Source organism: Mastomys coucha, unplaced genomic scaffold, assembly GCF_008632895.1.
Source record: "Mastomys coucha isolate ucsf_1 unplaced genomic scaffold, UCSF_Mcou_1 pScaffold4, whole genome shotgun sequence".
Classification (NCBI taxonomy): Eukaryota; Metazoa; Chordata; class Mammalia; order Rodentia; family Muridae; genus Mastomys; species Mastomys coucha.
The window spans coordinates 1,154,225-1,176,568 of record NW_022196910.1 but is presented as its reverse complement, the minus strand read 5'-3'; the positions used below and the strand labels follow the sequence as shown (position 1 = coordinate 1,176,568).

At 54.2% G+C, this 22,344-nt stretch overlaps 3 protein-coding genes across 8 annotated transcripts in view; all 3 read right to left on the bottom strand.

Moving 5' to 3' along the window:
* Positions 1-1,726, bottom strand: part of Gng7 (G protein subunit gamma 7) — a 64,015-nt gene extending 62,289 nt beyond the window's left edge. Inside the window, exon 1 of the mRNA XM_031350051.1 lies at positions 1,423-1,726. The gene's annotated coding sequence lies outside the window, so the exon portion shown is untranslated. The remainder of the gene's footprint in view (positions 1-1,422) is intronic.
* A 4,149-nt stretch (positions 1,727-5,875) lies between these two features.
* Positions 5,876-11,489, bottom strand: Diras1 (DIRAS family GTPase 1). The gene is made up of 2 exons (XM_031349368.1): positions 11,423-11,489; positions 5,876-8,638 (listed from the first exon to the last, which is right to left on the bottom strand). The coding sequence occupies exon 2, from the start codon at positions 8,581-8,583 to the stop codon at positions 7,987-7,989; it is 597 nt and encodes a 198-aa protein (XP_031205228.1). The 5' UTR covers positions 8,584-8,638; positions 11,423-11,489; the 3' UTR covers positions 5,876-7,986.
* A 2,798-nt stretch (positions 11,490-14,287) lies between these two features.
* On the bottom strand, positions 14,288-21,941 carry Slc39a3 (solute carrier family 39 member 3). 6 transcript variants are annotated; one of them, XM_031349919.1, is made up of 5 exons: positions 21,828-21,934; positions 21,611-21,735; positions 20,710-20,839; positions 19,392-19,712; positions 14,288-17,525 (listed from the first exon to the last, which is right to left on the bottom strand). In XM_031349919.1, exons 4-5 carry the CDS (start codon positions 19,599-19,601, stop codon positions 16,782-16,784), a joined length of 954 nt encoding a protein of 317 aa, XP_031205779.1. In that variant the 5' UTR covers positions 19,602-19,712; positions 20,710-20,839; positions 21,611-21,735; positions 21,828-21,934; the 3' UTR covers positions 14,288-16,781. The 6 variants fall into 6 exon arrangements, with proteins under 6 accessions (XP_031205779.1, XP_031205777.1, XP_031205776.1 ...); XM_031349917.1 differs by having other exon boundaries at positions 20,710-20,802; XM_031349916.1 differs by having other exon boundaries at positions 20,710-20,798.
* Between the last annotated feature and the right edge of the window lie 403 nt (positions 21,942-22,344).

Genomic DNA, 22,344 nt, shown 5'->3' with positions numbered 1-22,344 from the left:
GCTCTGGGCCCCTCAAGGCACTGTGCCATCTTAGGTTATACACTGCATGCCAGGACCTCCCTGATTTGAGGTAGTCATGTCACCCAGTGTCCCCTGCATAGCAGAGTCACCTAAGCTCAGAGACAGTCTTACACTAAACTGCAACCTGACTGTGGCGACTTTGAGACAGACTCTCACTATGCAGGTGTGCCTGTCCCGGAACTCATCATGCAGCCTAAGCTAGCCTCAAACTTTCCACTTTTCTGCCTCAATTTCCTAAGGACTGGGAGAGATGCCTGCCACCATCACAGGGTAGAGATTCCCATTTGTACCCCAGGATGGTATGGTGGGGGTCAAGGGAGATTCCTCATAGTCTTCCTATGAGAGCTGGCACAGAATGGGCTGAACACGTACCCTCCCTAGCAGACACTGCAGGGAGCCTACCCAGGGCTAGCGGCCACTGCCCTCGTGGCCACTGCCCTCGTGAGGAGTCACTGAAGAGGTGACAGACCAAAGCACAGTCCCAATTCCACCGAGAACACTAGACCTGTCTGTAGCCACAAACCGGTAAACTTGGTGCCTGGTTCCCTGACACCCTGCAACAGTTTCAGTGCTATAACAGGAGGCCCCCCAGTCCACGGTCACCCCCTCTCCCACCTCATCCCTACCCCCCACCCCACCTCCACAGTGGAAAGCCACCCACACACCTTAACACTATTGCCCCTAACACTCCCACAGGAAGTTTCTGAAACAGTCAGTCAGTCACTGGAGCCCTGTGCACCCCAAGATCTAAGCCTATATACCCTGAGTCCCTGAGAGGGACACACAGGGACCTTCCCCTGCTCCATGTCCTTTCTCCAAGGTGTTGGTACCATGTGCAACCAGACAGCAAACAGGTAGTGCCTACTCCTTCTGGACTGTACCCCACTTCTCCCTGACTGCACCCACTCCTTCTGGACTGTGCCCACTCCTTCTTGACTATACCCCACTTCTCCCTGAACATACCCTACTCCTTCCTGACTGTACCCCACTTCTCTCTGGCTGCACCCTATGCCTCCCTGACTGAACCCCACTCTTCCCTGACTGTACCCTACTGTTGTCTGATTTCACCTCACTCCTCCCTAATTGTACCCCACTTCTCCTGACCATACCTCCACTCCCCTGACTGCATCACACTCCTGTCATACCTATCTGACTGCACCCAACTCTTGTATGACTGTACCCCATTCCTCCCTAATTGACTGCACCCCACTCCTCCATAACTGACTGCAATCCATCCCTCCTTGATTGCACCCCACTCCTCTCTGACTGCACCCCAGCCCTCTCTGACTGCACCCCACTCTTGTCTGACTTCACCCCACTTCTCTGGACTGCCCCTGTCCTCTCTGAGGCAGCCCACTCCTCTCTGATACACCCCGACTCTCTTCAGCATGCCAAGCTCACCTGCCTCCAGCCGGTGTCTCTCTCAGCAGCCACACAGCCAAACGCACCGCGGGGCCTAGAGAGGGCTCTTCCATGGGGCGGGGTCTCCCGCGATGAGGGCGGAGCCTCGGTAGCACTCGGACCAATCAGAAGCCAAGATGGCGGAGGTTGGTCCAGAGGAGGAGCCTTGGACCGACTGTCTGGTAGGCTTAGTCTTGAGGGAGCAGGGCGGGGCTTCGGGCACGAGTGGGCGGGCCAAACCCAGGAACGACATCTCCACCGGCCATTCACTAGCTGGAGGGCGGGGTTATGCGTCTAAAGATTGGCAAGCAATGGTGCAGTGAAAGGGGCCTCTCTGAGAAGCTGCTTAATGTTAGGCCTGTGTTATGTCAGGCCTTGTTTTGTTTGGGTTTTTGAGTTTATTTTATTGGTGTGTATTCATTGTTTAGCATAATGAGTTTCTCTATGACGTTTGCATACATTTATATCCCATATTGTGACAATATTAATCTTCCGCTGCGCATCATTTTAGCAGTAAGAAAACACCGACCAAACTCCCCATCTCAGCCCAGATCTAACAAAACAGCCAGAGCCAGTCAGAAAACCCCATGGGAGCCAGGGGCAGGAAGCTCCCTTGTGGTTTTTAAGGAATGAGTTCGAATCCTGAGCAGGGACCCAGGATAGAGAGGAACTATTAATTTTTTATTTGCTTGCTTGTTTATCATTTCTGTATTCTGATGATTATCTCCAGTTTTTTCTATTCTCTCTGTTACTTGGGTTTTTTGGCTTTTGCAGTACTGGGTTTGGGTTCTAGCTTCAGCCATCTTTTTTGATTTTTGATTTTAAGACAGGGTCACAGCAAACTGCCCCAGCTGGCCTTGAACTCACTGTGTAACAGATGATGACTTTGAACCTCCAGTGGGTGCAGTAGCACCAGGGAATCATGTTGGGAGCCCCAGCACATGGGTCTGCATTCTCTACAACTTTTCTTGGTGACCTCAGAGACATCTGGAACATCCCTGTAGGTAGCAGTCATCCCAGGGGAAGACCAGTGTAGCCCCTTGGTGGATGACCTCAGGATTCTGATGTGGACTGGCATTCTGTGACAGGCAGTCTGCTGCTTTGGCTCCTTGGGCTCTTGTCATTCCTGAAGGAACGTGGCTATCATACACACACACACACACACATACACACACACACATATATGAATGCCCCTACCACACACATGCACAAACACATGCACACATAGGTACACACATGCACACATGCTTACACACACAAACACTGCACTTCATGTTGTACAGAGAAAGCCCAGGACCTTCCTACCACTCCCTTCCCTCCCAGACTGGCACATCCCATCCAGGCTGTCCCCAGACCCTACTACTGTAGAATCAGGAGTCCTGTTTGTGGTCCACCTGGTAATGTTGGAACTACATGTCCTCCGAATAGTTTAGATTCAGCGTTGGACTATGTTCCAGCACTTGAGAGAATGAGGTAGGAGGATTGCCTCAAGTTTGAGGCCAGTTTTGACTACGTGGTGAGTTTGAAGCCACTGTAGGCAACATGAAACCCTGTTTCAAAAACTAACTAATGTTGGAGAGATGGCTCAGTGGTTAAGAGCACTAGCTGCTTTTCCAGAGGACCCGGGGTTCAATTCCCAGCACCCACATGGCAGCGCACAACTGTCTCCAGTTCCATGGGATCCGACACCTTCACACAGACATGCACACAGGCAAAACACCAGTGCACAAAAAATTTAAATAAGTAAATAAATAAATACAAACACTAAGAGGGGCAGGTGAGGTAGCTCAACAGGAAAAGTATCTCCTGCCAAGTCTGAGAGCCTGAACTCAGTCTGGAAAAAGACCAGACCGTTATGTCCTGACTACCACACACATACTGGAACATGTGTACATGCGCGCGCGCGCGCACACGCGCGCACACACACACACACACACACACACACACACACACATGCACGCACGCACACATTTTTCAAATGTAATTCAAAACAAGATCCACCAAAATTACCCTTTAGCGGCATGCTATTGAATCTAAGTAAGTAGATCCAGAAGGCCGCACTGTGCCCAGGGGCCACCAGGGGGAGCGCTGGAGCTGCCCGCCATGGACACACTCCCTTCCCCTTGGTCCCGAACTTGTCTTGTTGCCCTAGACTATTTATTTCATTTCTATGATTTACATGATTTTGCTTTATTTTCTCCAAAACCATTCTTATTTATTTTATGTGTACAGATGTTGTGCGTGCATGCATGTGTCTGTGCACGCACCATGTATGTGTGTGTATGTGTGTGTGTGTGTGTGTGTGTGTGTGCGCGCGTGGGTGGTCTGCTGAGGCCAGAAGAAGGCGTCGGATCCCTTGGAACTGGGTGCTGGGAATGAAAACTCCAGTTTTCTGGAAGAGCAGCCAATGCTCTCTACTGTTGTGTCGTCTCTCCAGTCCCGTTTTATTTTTTTTTATTTTTTATTTTTTATTTTGTTTGAAACAGTGACTCACTGTGTCGACAAGGCTGGCCTCCAATTCACAGAGATTCACTTATCTATTTACCTCCAAGTGCTGAGATTAAAGGTGTGGCCGTCACCAAACCAGCCTGCTTCTATGACTCTTGTTGTCTTAAAAGCCATTATGTATCTTTAAAAATAAACAGACAGAGCTGGGCCAGCAACACAGCTCAATGTACCGAGGCACGTGTAGCTAAGCTTGAGGACTTGAGTTTGAATCCCAGGATCCACAGGATGGTAGGAGAACACAGACACCTGTGAGCTGTCCTCTGACCTACACACACACACACACACAATAAATAAATAGACAGAAAAATAAATGTTTAAAACAAATCATCATGTATGCCATGATCATGCCCACATGACCTCCTAGCAGTCAGGAACCCGAGGCAGCAGGATTGCTGTGAGTTTCAGGCCAATCTGAGCCACAGAGTAGGACTGTCTTTTTTTTTTTTTTTTTTTTTTAAGGTTTATTTATTTGTTTATTTTATTTATATGAGTACACTGTAGCTGTCTTCAGACACACCAGAAGAGGGCATCAGATCTCATTATGGATAGTTGTGAGCCACCATGTGGTTGCTGGGAATTGAACTCAGGACCTCAGGAAGAGCAGTCAGTGCTCTTAACCACTGAGCCATCTCTCCAGCCCCAAAGTGGGACTGTCTTAAACTAACACATACTATTGCGGCCTGTTCCACCTCCACACATGTATGTGTCTTGTGTGCTTGAGTGTGTGTGTACACGAGACATCACATGCAGGTTATACAGAACTGGAAATGGCATCCAGGGCTTCATCCACACCAGGGGAGACCCAGCCAAATTTTACCTACTATTGTAAGAAAGATAAATACAGGCTGGGCGGTGGTGGCGCACGCCTTTAATCCCAGCACTTGGGAGGCAGAGTCAGGCAGATTTCTGAGTTTGAGGCCAGTCTGGTCTGCAGAGTGAGTTCCAGGACAGCCAGGGCTACACAGAGAAACCCTGTCTGGGGGGTGGGGGGGAAGATAAATACAGCCTTTCCTTTGCAGTTCTGGGTATGGAGTTCACGGCCTCATATGACCTAGGAGGGGCCCTGCCCCTCACTGGAGAATTCTAGACTGGGGCTCCATCCTGACCACACCCTCATCCCCCCTCACTGGAAGATTCTAGGTGGGGGTCCACCTATGACCACCCTCCCCCCAGCCCTTGGTTCCTATGTATTTTTTATTTATTTTTCCTTTGTTTTTGCTTTCTCTCTTTGTGTTCTTTATTTCTCTGGTTCTGTGAGGTTTATATTTTTGTTTTGTTGGTGGGGGTGGTTCACATATGTGAACTAGTGGTTGTGCCCGAGTCAGAGGCCAGTGCGAGGTGCTAGTGTCCTCTTTGACCCTGCTTATTTCTTCTAGTCAGAGTCTCTCCCTGAACCTGGCTCTCATGTTTTCTATCCTAGGCTAGAGAGAGAGTGATGCTTTGTTCTTGGCTCCCTTGGCTGGGGTTTTAGGAATCCCGACTTGTTTGGGGGTCTAAGAATTGAACTTTGGTTCTCTGCAAGAGCTGCAAGCGTCTTTAATCACTGGGCCACCCCTCCAGCCCCTGTTATTTCTGTTGCATTCCTGGCCATGTGCCTCCTGTATTGGGATTAGAGGCAGGGGTGGCCATGCTCAGTTGTACATGACTGAAGGTGGAGGGGCTGAGAAAGCAGGCGCCAGGCTCATGCAGGCTGTGGCCATGCCTAGAATCCAGGGAAAGGACTGGGCGGGAGAAGGGGAAAGAGGTTGAGTGAAAGGCTGAGCCCCTGGGACAGGTTCCAGGGTGGCTGGCAAGGTCTGAATGAAGACTGGACCCTGCATTCATGGCCCAGTAAGCTTGTCTGTGACCTTGGCTGTGACACTACTGCATGCCACCCTACCTCCCCCACGCCCACCTCCATCTCCAGGCAGCTCGCAGCCCCACAGAAGCCACGCGCGTGCGGCGCAGGGGAGGCAGGATCCACGTGTTTATTGCAGGAAGACAAGGTCTACGAGAGAACGGTACACAGACCCCACATGGGACGGGGCTCCCACATGCGGGGGGCAGGGGTAGGTCACAGCAAGCGAGGCCTGGCGGGGTCCCCAGCACCAGAGATGCCTGGGCAGGTTGGCCAGCAGCCAGGGTGGGCTCCGGCCTCCCCTGCCACCCAGCTCGGTTCTCCCCAGGATGGGCAAGGCCGGCCAGGAGAAGCCTGGGGTGGTCCAGAGATTGTGCTATCAGGGTGTGTCCCTGAGAAAGGGCTGTGACCCCCTGTCCAGCCAGGAGCCACTCCCGGGGCTTGGGAGCAGGTGGCAGCTGTGGGGGCCCTGGACTGGCTGGAGGTCAGGGCTCAGCTATGCTCAGACTCGGGCTTCAGGCTGGGCATCTCTCTGTGCCTGGCACACAGAAGGGAGCACAGTGAGGTCTGGCCCACTTGGTCATCTGGCTTCAGCCTTCTTTCTGCCTCTCTGTCTCTTTGTGTCCACGTCTTTGTCTCTCTTTATCTTCTTTATCTCTGTCTGTCTCTGTCTGTCTGTCTTTCTGTCTCTCTCTCTCTCACACACACACATACTCTCTCTCCCCCCATGACACACACACTCTCTCTCTCTCCCACTCCCCCCACACCCCCTACACCCCTCAAGTAGAGGATCCAGCTCACCCAGGCCACAGCCTGGTCTGCAACCGCTGTGAGGTGATGACCTCACACTGAGGCCTCTGTACTACAGCTTTGTCACTTCTGAGCCAGGAGCCAGCTCACCACAGCCTGGAACAGGACCCAGTGCTCATCAGACAGGCCTGTGTCACCCACCCCTGAAAACACAGAGCCACACAGACACACCACAATGTCTAAGTGCCCCCCCCACACACACACACAGCCACTTACACTGTGGTCTTATTAAGAACACAGAGTGGTGCAAGAACACCCCATCCCAAGACAGACACACACCCATCCACACACACAGGCACATAAACACAGAATTCTAAGTCACCCTCATATGGGTGGGACACAGGCCCAGGAGCCACTCAAGTCTCCTGGACAGTCTCGCAGATACTGCAGGGGTTCCGTAACTCAGGACAGACATGGGGGACAGTCTCTGGAGTACATGTGACCAGCAGAAGGGCTCAGGTTCTGTCAGAGCCCTGGGGCAGCAGACACTGGTCCCATTGCCTCACACAGGGGCTTTGCCGATCGACCCTCAGCTGGGCACCCCATCCTCGGCACCCCAAACCCCCAGTCAGGGTGGCTGTCGAGGCACCACTGTGCCAAGGTTCCTGTCTCAGCAGAAGGCTGTTGTCCAGGTGGGCAGTGTCCAGGCAGCTGCTCCACACTCCAGGCTCAGGGTCCCCGTGTGCCTGGGTTTGTGCTGTGGTGTCTGCCATTCCAGAGGTGGTGCTGGGGTGGCCAGGGCATTGCTGCAGGCCCTGTGTTTATTGCCTGGTGCCTGAGGCCCAGCCCTCGGGCCCATCCACCCTAGTGTGCAGACAGGAGAGGACAGGGGTGTTCTGGACCCAGGGAAGGCCACAGGTCAGAGGTCATGGGAAAAGGACAGGATCAGGTGAAAGAAATAAGATATTAGTGAAGGAAGATGAGGTCAGTGGCCACTCCCCAGAGGTCACAGTGATAGAATGTGAGGGACAGGGATAGTGGGCATGGCTGGGAACACCTGGGGAAAGGGACAGAGATGGAGAGGCAAGGTAACCTGTCTGGTCCTGACTGGGACAAGCAGTTCCTTAGCCAGGTCCCTGTTTTCGATCCGCAAGGATCAAACCTCCAGTGTGTAGTTGTGGGGTACAGATAGAATGGGGGTGGGGGCAGAGAGATATAGAGGGAGAGGTCTGCAAAGGATGAAGCCATGGAGGTGTGAAGGGCCGGGATGGAGCCCAACCCGACTGTAGGCTGATGGGAATGGGAAGAGAAATATGGAGGGAAGAGGAGGGAGGGGCAAGGCAAAGGAAGGAAGGAGAGGGAGAAGGAGCAGGAGCAGAGAAGGGAAGAGCAGAGAAGAGGGGAGAGAGGAGGGAAGGGAGGAGGGAGGGGAGAGGGAGCCCGGGAGGCCCAAGCTGGCTCTGGCGGGCTCACATGAGCGCGCACTTGCCCTTGATGCGGTCGGCCCTCTTCTGCTTGCTGGAACGTTTGCCGTCCACGCTGAGGCTGACGCTGCGGCGCGTCTCGAGCGTCAGCAGCTCCTGGAACAGCTCCTTCACGTTGTAGTTCATCTTTGCCGACGTCTCCATGAAGGCGCACTTCCACTCCTGTGCCACAGCCTGCGCCTCGCGGGTGTGCACCTCCCGCTGCGTCTCGTCACACTTGTTCCCTACCAGCATGATGGGGATGTCCTCCACGCTGCCCTTGATCTGCACGATCAACTTGTAGATGGGGCTCAGCTCATCCAGCGACTGCTTGCTGGTCACGGAGAACACCAGGATGAAGGCGTGGCCCTTGGAGATGGACAGCCGCTGCATGGCTGGAAATTGGTGGCTGCCGGTGGTGTCCGTGATCTGCAGTGTGCACACGCTCTTGTCACAGCTGATCACCTGCCGGTACGTGTCCTCTATGGTGGGGATGTAAGTGTCACGAAACGTCCCCTTCACAAAGCGGAGCACCAGCGAGCTCTTGCCCACGCCGCCTGCGCCGAACACGACCACACGGTAGTCATTGCTCTGTTCTGGCATCTTCTCCGAAGCCGGCTGGGAGGACAGGGCCGGCTGCTAGAACCCCAGACCGACCCTGTTGGAGAAGGGACAGTGAAACATGTAGGCCATATGAGCCCAGGATACACCCCCTGACCCAGTGGCCGGGTCACAGTGGTGCTGGTCCTTCCTCCATCCCACCCAAGTGTCTCCCAAGTGGCCCTCGCAGCTGCCCTGGCTGACTGCGCTATCCTCTGCTGGTGGGCTCCCAGCCAACCTCTCAGCTTCTTTCTCTCTGACAAATGTAAGGCCTGGAGTGGCCAGGGGTGGGGGTGGGAGCTGAGCTGAAGATGGTGCTGAAGAGGCCAGGATGCAAAGATGCCCAAGTCAGCACTCAGGGTCCCACTCAGGCCTGACTTCCCCCAGCTCTGCATCAGTGTAAGCCTCTCACTCCCTGAACTTCGCCATCTTCCTGCCCCATCCTTGTGTGTGAGAGTCTGCTCTTTGGCTACAGCACAGGCTGCTCTCACAAAGAACCTGATTCTGTTCCCAGCACCCACAAGTCAGCTCACAACCACCAGGGGATCTTATGCCCCCTTCTGGCCTCCAAAGGCACTGTACACATGTATTGCCCAGATGCACATAAACAGAAGGGAAAAATAAATAGAAAAGAATCCCATTGTGAAAAATCAGATGTGGTGGTACACAGCCATAATCCCAGAACTGGGGAGGCTGAGGCAAGAGGGTAGTGAATTGTGGGCTACTCTGGGTTACAGAGTGAGACTCTGTCTAAAAAAACACAACCTAGGGTCATTGAGGTGGCCCATACCTGCAGGCCGGGCTGCAGAAGAAGAGGCAGGAGGATCTCTGTGAGTTTGAGGCCAACCTGGGCTGAACATTGAAACCACGTCTCCAAAAACAAGAGCAAGAACAAAAACCAAAAAAGCCAACAAACAAAAACAGCAAAGAGAAAAACAAGACGGCAAGCAGGTATCAGACCCGAAAACAGCCATCACAACAAACATGCCCAGCGTGCGGCACGGGGCCTCAGCCCTGCACGTCCTGAAAAGACTGGCTTCGTCCTGGCCCTGGGAACCTGCCACATGAAACAACTTCCTAAGTGACTCTGACGCTGAGGACATCCAGGAATCGCATGTGTAAATCCTGAAGCGCAGTCCCTGGGACAAGGGGACTTGGGCCAGGCTAAGCCGAGAGAGCCTCGAAGCTAAGTGGGGGCTCCCTGTTCCCTGTTCCTGTGTCTTGGCTTCCTGCTCAGGCCACCATGTGCTCAACAAAACTACTGGTAGGGATTCCTTGGGTTTCTCTCCTGTATTTGCTCTGAGAGGTTCATGGATCTCAGGGTAACACAGTATGATGACTCCTGAAGTAGGAAAGGTAGGGGAAGACGTGTGTGGAGGGGAGACTAGGGAGACCCGTCCCCACGACTGCTGTCCCTCAAGAGACCCCTTCAGGTAATTTTCCTCAGCACGGTGCACATATGGAGAAGGTTGAGGACTGCCCAGGAGTCAGACTTAGGGAGTATGACACTGAAGGGGTGACTGTGTCCTTGGGGTTCAGTTTTCTCTTCTATGGGATGGCAGGCACCCAGGCCTTGCCTGGGATAGGGGACCAGGAATATGGTTAAGGGTAAGTGCCTCAGGCCCAGCCTCCAAGGAGCCCCCAAAGTTATGCAAGCTAGGGTCCTGGGGTGAGGATGAACGTCCCCCATGGGGTCTGAAGGCATATTCAGAATTATCGAATGTGCCTAAATAAAAAGAAAATGCAACAACTGGAGCCAACACTAGTGATACCCAAAACTCTCAAGCTGGACACTTGAAGTGTCCCCAGATTCTATACAGGGTACCTCTTGGCCTGGGGAAGATCTGGGGGTGATAGCATGGGGCTGCTCTCCAGCCCAGCAGTCTTAACATGTCTCTTGGTGGGTAACGGGAGGGGATGCACAGTGACCCCACCCCACTGCCCCGAGGGGATCTGAGGTGGCAAATGGAGGTGGGGCGTGTACCCCTCAATGCAACTCCTCTTGGTGGTGGGTTACCAGGGGCTGCAGTGCCCAGTAGGAATGCCTACTCAATGGATGCTGAGGTTTGGGTCCCCTGACTAAGAGGGTCCTGTGTAATCCAAGTCTCCCTCGTTGGGGGTTAAAGAAGAGGGCCCTGAACTTGCAGTGGGATGAGCTCTGCTCAAGGTCATGCGATCTAAGAGGTGGCATGACTCAGAGGGACTTAAAGCTGGGCTCTGCCCAGCTGCTGTGTCCAGGGGGCTCTGAGGTGCCCCGCCACCCTGTCTGAGTCACCCCAGCCCTGGGCCAGCCTGGCCAAAGCCTCTCAGTCCACAGAGCAGCACAGGGCAGGGCCCTGGGACCCTGAAGCCACCTCAGGTGCAAAAAGCCAGGATGGCTTTGGTGAGGGAGAGTCTGGGGGCGGGGGCACTGATTAATGGGGGTGGCTGATTTAGGGGCTGCAGACTGGGGGTATGATGGAGTACAGGCAATTTTAGGGACTCAAGGGAATGGGGATTCCTGGGAGTCAGGAAGGGTCTCAGAGGAGGAAAGGAGTCCTGAGAGAGGGGCTTGGTCACAAGGGGTGCAGGGCTCTGTGGGTGGCAGTGAGAAACCCGGACCTCAGCGGGCAGCTCGAAGAGGGCATGTATGAAGGGACCAGGGCCCAGAAGGTCCCGAGTGATGCTCTGCGTGGCCAGGCAGGGGTGGGGCGACCGGGAGCTGTCCATGGTGACCGCTGGACTCCCGGGGACAAGCAAAGCCTGGCGCTTTGGTCCGGGAGGGTGGGGCCGGAACAAAGGGATCATGGTGGTTTGGGGACCCCTCCCCACCCTCTCTGGCCGCGGCTGCCCCGCCGCCTACCTGGGCCGCTGTGGTCCCCGCCGCTGCGCTGCTGTCCGCGCCGCCGCAGTCCCGATGTCCCCGCCCCAGCTGCGCTCCGCCCCGCCCGCCCCGCCCGCCCCGCCCGCCAGGACCCGGGCCCGGGCAGCTGCAGCCCCAGGTCACCGCCAAGCCCGCCTTGGGTGTCCATCAGCAACCGGGGGCAGGCAGAGCTCTGGGCAGCGGGACACCCATACCCACGCGCACCACGTGGCTACCTGCACCTTAGGGAACGCGGGTGGGTGACAGGGCCCATCATGTGAGGTCCTGGAGACACGGTGACCGGTAGTCAGGGGTCGCCTCAACTGCAAAAATGGAGAACTGGAAATGGGGGCAGTGTGATCCAGGTCAGATCAACGAGGGGCAGAAGGTGGTAATGGAAGAGGATGTGAGCTGAGTATATAAACCTTCATAGATTAAGATGTCAGCCACACCAGAGAGCCGGAGGCAGGGGAATGGCTGTGAGTTTAAAGCCATTCTGGGATACAGAGTAGGGAGAAGGAAGGAAGGGTTTGGGGAGAAAGGGAGGAGGGGGAAATAAAAGACAAAATAACACAAAGAATCCCATTAATGGAATTGTAGCTTGGAGGATCAATCGATCCCTTGGCAGCTATGGGATCCATTCTGAACATTGCAGAGGCCCAGCCTGATGGGCCTGTCATCCCAACATTGGAGGCAGAGGCAGGAGGACCAGGAGTTCGAGGTTAGCCTCTGCTACATATTTTCTGGAAAATGTGAGACCCTGCCTCAAACAAACAAACAAAAAGAAGAAAAAAGAAAAAGATAAAAGCTCTGTTGTTCTTCCGCCATGTGGTCTAGGGTAGCCCCTTGCCCAGCATGCTGAGGCCCTGGCTCCACCCACATACTGCAAGGAAAACAGAACAAAAGTTTACTTTGTATCATCAAAGATTAGAGCGGGTGAGAGCGCTCAGGAGGTAAAAGTGCTTGCGGCCAAGCCTGGCAGCGTGGGTTGGATCCTGAGACCCACTTGGTGGATGGAGAGAGCCAGCTCCAACTAATTGTCCTCTGATTTTGACGCACAGAAAAACTGATAAAGTAAATGCCACTTAAATTTTTTAATTTTTAGATTTACTTGTATTTTCTGTGTATGAATGCTTTGCCTGCGTGCCTGATGCCCTCGGACATCAGAAGAGGGCATCGGGTCCCTTGGAGCTAGAGTTGTGAGCCACCATGCAGGTGCTGGGAATCGCACCTAGGTCCTCTAGGAACAGTTGTTAACTACTGAGCCAGCTCTCCGAACACTAATTTTAAAGTATTTTTGTTTGTTTGTGGTAGGGTCTTGCTCTGTAGACCAGGCTGGCCAGGAGCTCACAGAGTTCTTCCTGCCTCTGCCTCTTAGTGCTGGGAACAAAGTCATGTGCCACTCTGCTCCACTTAGCACAGCTAAAGGCCATTCTCTTCCTTCTCCTGATCCTCCAGGCTTACCCTCCTTGCTCAATTCTAACATGGCCCCTTCTCCTTGCCTTATAGCTCAGCGTCCTGGATGGGAGTCAAGGATCTCCATGGCTGGCCTAGTTCTCTCTTTGCTATTTGTGCCCTTTCATCCTAGGCTGCCTCAAGATTGATCACCTAAAGAATTTGCCTCCTTTTTACCCTGGCCCTGTGGGAGTCCCTCAGAAGGTGGCTCAGTTCTCCTACCCTGCCTCAAGATGGAGGCAGCCTAGTGGGGGGCCAGAGCTCTGTTCTGAAAGACTCTGTCCTACAGAAGTGCCCCAGGCTACTTCAGTCCTGAGAGTAGCTGGAAACAAACCCATAGAGTGACCCAATTTCTTGGGTGCTGAGAATCGGGGTGGGGGTTTGGGGCTAGCAGGCAGGCTTCCTCTGTCTGTGATGGGAGTCTGGGTTCCCTGAGAGACTGGGGGAGCTCTCAGCACAGTTCTGACCGGCTCCTTGGCTTTCCTTCAGGCACCAGCCCAAGCTGACTCACTGGAAGGAGCCTGTCCACATGCTGTGCTATTTATAGACCCCAGGCCAGGCTCTGGGCATCAGGAGCCACTGAAGACAACCTTAGTTCCTGTCTCCCTCTTGCAGTACTGCCTCTTTGTGGGGACACTGTCCTCTGCCCTGCCTTGCTGAGCTGTGTAGGGCAGATCCTAGGGAACTGGGGCTCAGGAACCTGAGACTGGCCAGCCTGTACTGCATTCTGAGCTTCTAGCCCGTGTGCCATGTCCTACACACCTATCGCCTCTTTTAAAAGCCATGCCTTGTCCCCAGCAGCAGAGGTAGTCTTGGGGAGGGTAGATCAGCCTGTAAACTATGTGCTTGCAAACACAGGACATGGAGCATGGATTCTCAGAACCCACACCCAAAGCTAGTGGGGTGGCTCAGTCCTGCTGTGGCAGCATGGGGAGGGGCTGAGACAGGAGGATTCCTGCAGTGTGCTGACCCAGTGGTCTAGATAAACCTTCTGCTCCGTGATACTGATACTGTGTCTTAAAAACCAAGGTGAGGCTTGGGGGTGGCACAGCAGTTACAACACTGGCTGCTCTTGCAGGGGACATGGGCTTAATTCCCAGCCCTCACATGGAGACTCACAAACTATCTGTAACACCAGTTCCAGAGGATCTGATGCCCTCTTCTGGCTTTCACAGGCACTGTGGACACATTCACATGCACACACACATACACACACACACAACACACACACACCAGCCAAACAAGAAACCCCCATGGGCTGGTACTCTGGAGCCCAGATTTTGTTGCCACCATGCACCCACCCTTCAGCAGCCTGGACTCTATGGCGACCAAATATGATGCTGTCTCCTGTCTCCTTGAAAATTAGGAACCCATGTGGTGCAAAATGCCCATTCACGAAAACAAAATAAATAGTTTAAATCTTCACTTGTTTATTTATTTTGCAAAAGGGCTCACTTGTAACCCTGGTTGGCCTGGAACTCACAGAAATCCACCTGTCTCTGGAGTGCATGGATTAAAGGAGTGGATAACCATGCCTAGCTTTAAAAATGTTCTATTTTTTTGAGACAGGGTTTCTCTGTGTAGCCCTGGCTGTCCTGGAACCCTCTCTGTAGACCAGGCTGGCCTCAAACTCAAAAAACTATTATTACATATATTGGGGGTGTGGGACGAGCACACACAAGTGTGTGCATGTGTGCCACTGAGCACCTGTGGAGATCAGGACAGTGCATTAGTCAGTTCTGTCAGCACATGGGCCCCTGAAATCGCACTCAGGTCTGCCACACTTGGTGGCAAGCACCTTTGCCCACTGAGCCCCTCATCCACAGCGTCCCTGGATTTTCCTTTCTTCTGCGGGAGTACTCACTAATGATGATGTGGTGTTCTGATGTCATTTCTCTCATAATTGGGGGGTGACTTACAGGTGGTACCCTCCCCAGGAGGACTGTGGATGACATCTGGGAGAAATGTAATTGTCCTCAGCCATGGAGCTCCTGGCTCAGAGCAAGTGGACTCCAGAGACAATAGTGGGGGAAGGTGTGTGTAGAGCCCGGGATGCTCCACAGAAAATACCCTAGCCCGTGGGGAATACCAAGCTGAAAAGCTTGCTTGGGCAGGTGGGATACAGGGCAAAGATCGTCAGGCCCCTGTAATGCAATGAGGGCAAGCTGCCAGGAGCTGGCTGTGCTGGATCCCGCCTGCACTAATAACTTCTGTTACAGGAAAACAAACAAGCCATAGGAAAAGCTGACATGCTGTTATTACAAACAGATCAGCGGTGAAGCTGGGCCACCCGCACCGCCCTCTCTCTCCTCCCGTCTAGCTGTGTCCCTGCTGTGTCCCCCACAGGAGGCAGTGTTGGGGGGGCAGCCTGGGCCCTGCAGCATCTGGGGCCTCCTCCTCTTCCATGTCCATTCCTGACAGCAGCACAGTCCTAGCATGGCCCAGGGTCTCCTGGGGCTGGGGCAGGGGCTGTCAGCTAGACTGGAACTTTCAGTAAGAAACACAGAGGCCCCCATTGCCAGTGGGCTGGTGCTTGTGATGACTCTCAGGGACTCAAGAAGTTGAATGGGGAGGGTCCAAAAGCTGCTGTCCCTAGGGGCAGAGCAGCTGGTGCTGGGAAGGAGAGAGTGCCATTTTATGCACTCATGGGGGAGGTGCAGACTCCCTGTTGGGGTGGCCAGACTAGGGACCTGGCTCATGCCCATACTGCAGAGGCATGGTGGCCCCATGGGGCCCACCTGGGGCCAAGAGAAGCTGGAGAACCATTTGAATGCCCCCCCCAATAGTTAAGTAGAGGGTAGAAGTACAGTAGGCCCAGGTGGCATCGTGGGCACGACCCCACACCTGCACGGATGGGGTTCGATGTCATGGAGCTCAGCAGTGGCTCCTAGGGAAAGAACCCCAGAACCTGCTAGGAGAGGCATCAACCATTGGCAGAGTGGGACCCTCACTGGGAGCCCCAATGTCTGCAAGCGGTATGTGAACCCAGGTTTATTACAGCACTAAGGTAGCCCAGGCATTGGGACTCTGAGGACAGTACCCAAGCCCCAGCTGTCCCCAAGGCCCTGTCTCTTTGTGCCTTGTATCATCTGAGTGCAGCTGGGTGGGGCACACTAGACAAGTCATATTGGTTACCTGGCCGTGGTGACAGGGCACTAGGGAGGAGTCTGACATCCAGCTAATAGAGGCAGTGCTGAGGTGAAGCCTGCTAAACAGCCCCGGGTAGGGAAGGTAGTGAGCTGTGGCAGGCTTATGTCCCCAGAGAGTCCTCACTCAGGCTGTCCCAAGATGCTGGCATTACCACGGTGACATGCACCAATGTTGCCAGGTGCTGAGTTTCCCCTGCTCCTGCCTGTCGGGATGTGGCCCTGGAGTCTCACTGCTGTGCCCTCTGCAGAGAAGGCCCCTCCACTCTGGTGATTGCGACAGAGCAAGAGAACAAGAGGGGCTGTTCCCAAGGGCTGGGCAAACAGTCTGGGCTGTCCCCTTGCTCAGTGACCCACATGTTCTGTTCCTTTTATAAACTGTCATTCGTCACACAGGAGCAACCAGAAAAAACTCAGGGTGACAGTGGTGGGCAGGGTCTTGGCTCCACGGAGGACATGGCAGGGTCCCTGGGGACACTGCTGCTCCCCATCTGCCAGTCCCCACCCCAGGCTCCATTCTTGATGGCTCAGGAATGACAACAAAAAGGGGAGGGGTGATGGGATATGAGGTGACGTGACATGGCCACACAGGCTTTGGTAAAGAACTTTAAGACGTTTTTAAAAGCAGTGTCTGTAGGGCCAGGTTCTGGTGGAGGGCAGAGAACGGTGACCAGCCTGGGAGGCCCCTGTGTGTGAACCGTGGCCCATGAACGTGGCTGTAGAGGGATGTGCTCTGTTGTCCTTTGGGGATTCAGGGCTCACCACTTGAGAAAGACCATGCCGGCCAGAACGGCGTAGCCCAGCACCAGGAACAGCACCTTCAGCAGCTGCTCACTCCTCTCCTCCAGCTCCTTAGCCAGGATCTCCAGGAAGGTGACGAACAGGAAGGTACCACCAGCCAGGCCCTGCAGCAGCGCCGATGCCACGCTGCTGGCCACGCTGCGGGCACTCTCGATGCCCAGGCCCAGCCCAATGCCCACAGGGATCATGGCGCTCACGGTCACAGCCAACTTGGCCGCGTCCCTCAGGGGTACCGCGCTTCGGGCCATGCTGATGCCCAGGGCCACGGCCACCAGTGTCTCGTGGACCGCCACGCCAACGAACAGACTGACCACACGCTCACCCTCCTCCTGCAGCCCCAGCGCCAGGCCCTCGAACACTGAGTGTGCGGACAGCGCGAAGACTAGGCTGAGCAGTCGCAGCGGCCCAGGGCGGCCCAGCTCCCGCAGCCGCAGCCCCGCGCCATGGGTGTGCGCTGTGGGTTCTGGGTATAGGCCATGGCTACGGCCGCCCACACCCACGAACGGGCTCTCGTATTCCGAGTCGCTGCCTGCATCTGAGCCGGCGTTGAAAGTCTCCAGGTCTATAAAGGGAGGTCGCTCCCGGCGGAAGGTCAGCACCAGCTGCTCCACGAACACGGTGAGGAAGAAACCCACCATCATGAGCGTCTCCGCCAGCGGGTAGTCAGTGCTGATGTGGCCCAGGCTCAGCACCTGCTGCAGCTGTGGACACAAGGCCAGGTCAGCTGCAGGGGCACTGAGGCAGGACTGCAAGATCGAGGGCTACGGAGGCCTCAAGGAGACCCCACCTCAAGCAATGAGACACAGCACAGAGAACAGGGCATAATGATGCAGGATTCTAATCCCAGCACTCAGAAGCAGGCCAGGGCCACACAGAGAGACCCTGTTCCCATAGGACAACAAAAAGACACAGCCCAAGTCATACCAGGGATAAAGCAGAGAGGGCCAGGGCATGGCTGACAGGCACAGCTCTGCCTTGCATGGCTTCCATTCCCAGCATTACTCAAAACACGTTTTTAACAGGGAAAAAAAAAAAAAAAAAGGAGAGGAGAGGCCAGGGAGACGGCTCATGGGTCAAGGCACTTGCCACCAAGTCTGACAACCCGAGTTCAAACCCCTTGGGATCCACATGATAGAAGGCAGAAACCAACTCCAGAAGACCTCTGATCGCCACACGAGCATGCACATCCACACACACAAACATCAAACACTTATAAAATAGAAAGGAAGAGTGCCGAGAAACACCTGACAAGGTTGCTGGCTGGCCTTGCCTGGGCTGTCCCCAGGGATGATTCCAGCCATGAGAGACAACACTGTGAACTGTGCTTGCTGCAAAGGATCCCGGCCCTACATGGGTGAGCTGTCACATGTACACCTGAGGGCAGAGAGTGGAGAGCAAGTCCGCCAAGGACCCAGGCTCTGGCATGAGGCTTTGGCATAAGGCTGCGGCAGGAGGCTGCAGAGCAACACTTGGTCACCTCAGACTCCTCACAGGCACAGATAGAAGCCACTGTAGCCTGTGATGAGCTGGGGTCTCACAAGGGTCCCAGCAGCAGGAATCCTGGCTCACTTCTGGCCAAAGATGCCCCAACCCCAGGTCTTCCCATGCTCACTGCAACCTTGACAGAGGCTTTTCCCGGCACCAGAACTGAAGTCCCCAAGTCCCTAGTGGCCAGAGCAGCTGCTAGGAGGTCAGGCCCACCAGGTCTGACACAACCCCCTTCACATACACAGAGCTGGTGGCCCTCGATAACTCTACAGTCTCAGACACAGTGTCACCTGAAGAAGATTCCATCTCCCACCCGCTCACGAACCATGCAGCCATACTAATGGAGACAGGCTGGGGCCTCTCCAACCACAGTCAGTGAGAAACGGGCTCCAGGGCTGACAAGGGGCCAGGATGTGTCCTGGTGTCTGTCTCCTGGGTCCCAGAGGACCCCAGGAAGCTCTGCTCAGACTCCTGCTTGGCCCACAGGAAGCATGAGGAGATACACCCACGCTGTGTCAAGGTGCTATCTGGTACAGTCTGTTAGGCAGCAAGAGCTGATGGAGAGGAGCCAGCAGGAGCAACTGCACATGGCCTGTGTACTCTGGAGTGGGCAGCTGCTCTGACTGAAACTCACTACCCACTGGGCTCACCTGTGGGACAGCCCCAGAGAGGGAAGCGGCTGACATAAGGTCACACTACAGTTTGCTTTCTCCTCCCCTGTGCTCCTGGAGCATCTGTGCTGATATCCACCGGAGCTTGGGAGGTGTGGGTGCACTTTGCCACACGAGCATGAAGACCTGACTTGTAACCTCGAACCCACCTGGAAAACTAGGTGTGGTAGCCCATGCCTATAAGCACAGGCCAGGGCAGAGGGCAGAAGCAGAGTGATCCCAGGGGGCTTAGTGGCCTCCTCTGCTGCAGTAAACTCCAGTTCAATAAGACTCTGTCCCCGAAAACGAGGTGGACTATAGAAGACACCAACCTCTGGCCTTCACACACACACACACACACACACACACGCATGCACATGCACCTGAGCCCCACAACCCCCCACCCCCGGCTCCCCACCGAGGCCTCACCTTGTCCCTCACTGCAGGCAGCAGTGCATTAAAGCATGTAGCCAGGAAGACGCCACCCCCAAAGGTGTTACAGAGGGAGAGGACCTTCTTCGAGCGGTGTGCCTTCTCGAAGTCAGCCTCGATGACCTTCACAGGCAGCAGAGAGCCCAGCAGCATGAAGAAGAACACGCCCACCATGCAGAGGACCTTGGCCACCAGAAGCTTCGTCATGGTGGCCGCCTGGGTCACCAGGGCCAAAGCACAAATGGAGTCACACACCAAAGCCTGTGGGGGCTACTGGCCCCAGTCGCAGGGCCAGGCACTCATGGCTCTGCTCAGCAGCTGTGAGGGCAGGGCAGACATGTAGACATGTTAGCCGGGTGGTCACTAAGTAGTGGTGGTGACCAGGTGCCTATGCTGGGCCCGCTACTCTACTCTAGGACTCACAGACATGGACATACATGCTCGTGTAACTGAAGGTGAGGACACAGGGCTGGGGAGGTGGCGCAGGCAGGACGGGCTACAATGTGAGGACCTCAGACAGGAGGTTGCCTAGGGCCTGCTGGCAGCCAGCTGCAATGAACTGAGGAACACACTGGATGGTGACCTCTGGCTTTCAATACACGCACACATTCACGCATGCACGCACGCACACACATACACACATGCATATTTACACACACATGTACACAGACACACACATGCACACACACATGCACATTCACACACATGTGCACACACATTCACACACATGCACATTCACACACATGTGCACACAGACACACATTCCCACACATGTGCACATGTCCATTCACACACATGTGCACACAGACACACATTCACACACATGCACATTCCCACACATGTGCACATGTCCATTCACACACACGTGCACACAGACACACACTCCCACACATGTACACATGTACATTCACACACATGCAAACAGACACACACTCATGCAGGGCACAGGAAACTGAATACTATTTAGCAGCTGGCTCCCTCCCGCCAGGTGCCTGGTAACCACCTGAGCTGAGCTGCTTCCAAGTTAAGCACAAGCATGGAATGCTCCCACCGGTGCCAGAACACTTTCAGGGGTGTTGGAGAATCTCAGCCTGTTACCCCAAGGATAGGCCTTACATAACTGGTGTCAACTCAACTCACACCAGCCTGCCAGAGTCTTGACTGCCAAGACTGCGCCATCCCCAGGGTTTTTACACAGACTACTTCCTCTGCCTGGAGCATCCCCACCCCACCCCACGTCCCCGGACCCTCCAACATGGGAAGGGCCTCCTGCAGACCACCTGATTTGTGCCCCCAGCTGCACCCTGGTACCCACCTTGAGGCTTGGTGCAGGGCAGTTTGCAAGGTGACAGTTGGCTCAGTGGAAGTGGTGACCAAAATGTAGGGTTGTTCTCACATCTTCTCCTGCCTCACAAAGCATGGGTCATTAGGAGTGAAGCTGCAATCTTTAATAAAAAAAAAAAAAAAAAAGAGCCGGGCAGTGGTGGCACACACCTTTAATCCCAGCACTTGGGAGGCAGAGGCAGGTGGATTTCTGAGTTCGAGGCCAGCCTGGTCTACAGAGTGAGTTCTAGGACAGCCAGGGCTACACAGAGAAACCCTGACTTGAAAAGAAATATAAGAAATAAATGAAATAATAAAATAACATAGCAGCTCAGAGATAGCTCAGCAATTGAGAGCACTGGCTGTTTTTGCAGGCAACCTGGGTTCCAGTCTAGCCCAAAGGGATCTATTCCCCTCTTCTGGCCACTATGGGCACTTCACACATGTGCATAAACACATACAGACACATAAAATAAATTTAAAAGATAAACTTTAAAAATAAAAATAAAATACGAAAGAAAACTAATTAAGATGAAATAAATAAGGTTAAAATTAAGTTAAACTTTAAAATTAAAGTATTATAAAGGAATATTATGAAAGAGATAATTAATACATTTTTTTTTTCCGAGACAGGGTTTCTCTCTATAACCCTGGCTGTCCTGGAACTCACTCTGTAGACCTGGCTGGCCTCGAACTCAGAAATCCGCCTGCCTCTGCCTCCCAAGTGCTGGGATTAAAGGCGTGCGCCACCACTGACCAGCTTACAATTTCTAAAAATTAAAAACAAAAATAACTCCCTTTTAAAGTCCTTTCCTCCCTGGCTGTGAACACAAGGCAAAGTGCATACAATAGGTGCCCAATTGATGCTAGAAGCCCGGGTGGGGTAGGGATACCTCGGATGCTCTCAAAATCGGGCCAGTCCGGGCAGGGCTGGCGGGGCGACAAGCTTGGTCTTTCCTTAAGCATGTATTGAGCGCCTACTATGTGTTCCACGCAGCCTCACTCTGGAGCAAGGACTCTGTGAACAGGCAGGAAAGGTGGGCCAGGACCCTCGACTCCGCCCTGCCCCAGGTCCGCCACGCTTACGCCACGCCCAGACCCCTCCGGTACCTCAGGCCTCCAGCCAGAGCCACCTGCCGCCAACTGCCCTGCGGTCCGGACCCCGCCGAAGCGGACCAGCCAACCCCGGGGCTGCTAGCCGCTGCCTACGCCCCGCCTACGTCAGCGACTATTGGAAATTGTCAGTGCCACTCGACAAAACCCATAGCCCATTGGCCGCAGCTGCTGCCAATCATTCTGAAACGCCTACCGGCTCCGGAAAGCAGTTTCCGCCTTACCAAATTTGAGTGCAGCTACCAAATGATTCCGATAGGAAACACGTACTTGGTTACATAGTTCCGGGAGGCCTACATCCCGGAGCTGTCCAGGGTCGCGTGGTACTGAATGAGTGTGGCTGGAGGCTTGGCAGGAAGCGATTTCCTACAGCGAATGGAACGTTCTTGAAGCCCTTCCTCATGGTTTAAGAAGAAGATAAAGGCGTCCACCAAATATCTGTTGATAGCCAGAATAAATTCAAGCTCAAAAGGTCTACTGAGCTCCTCAATCACTACAGTCAATAACAATGTAC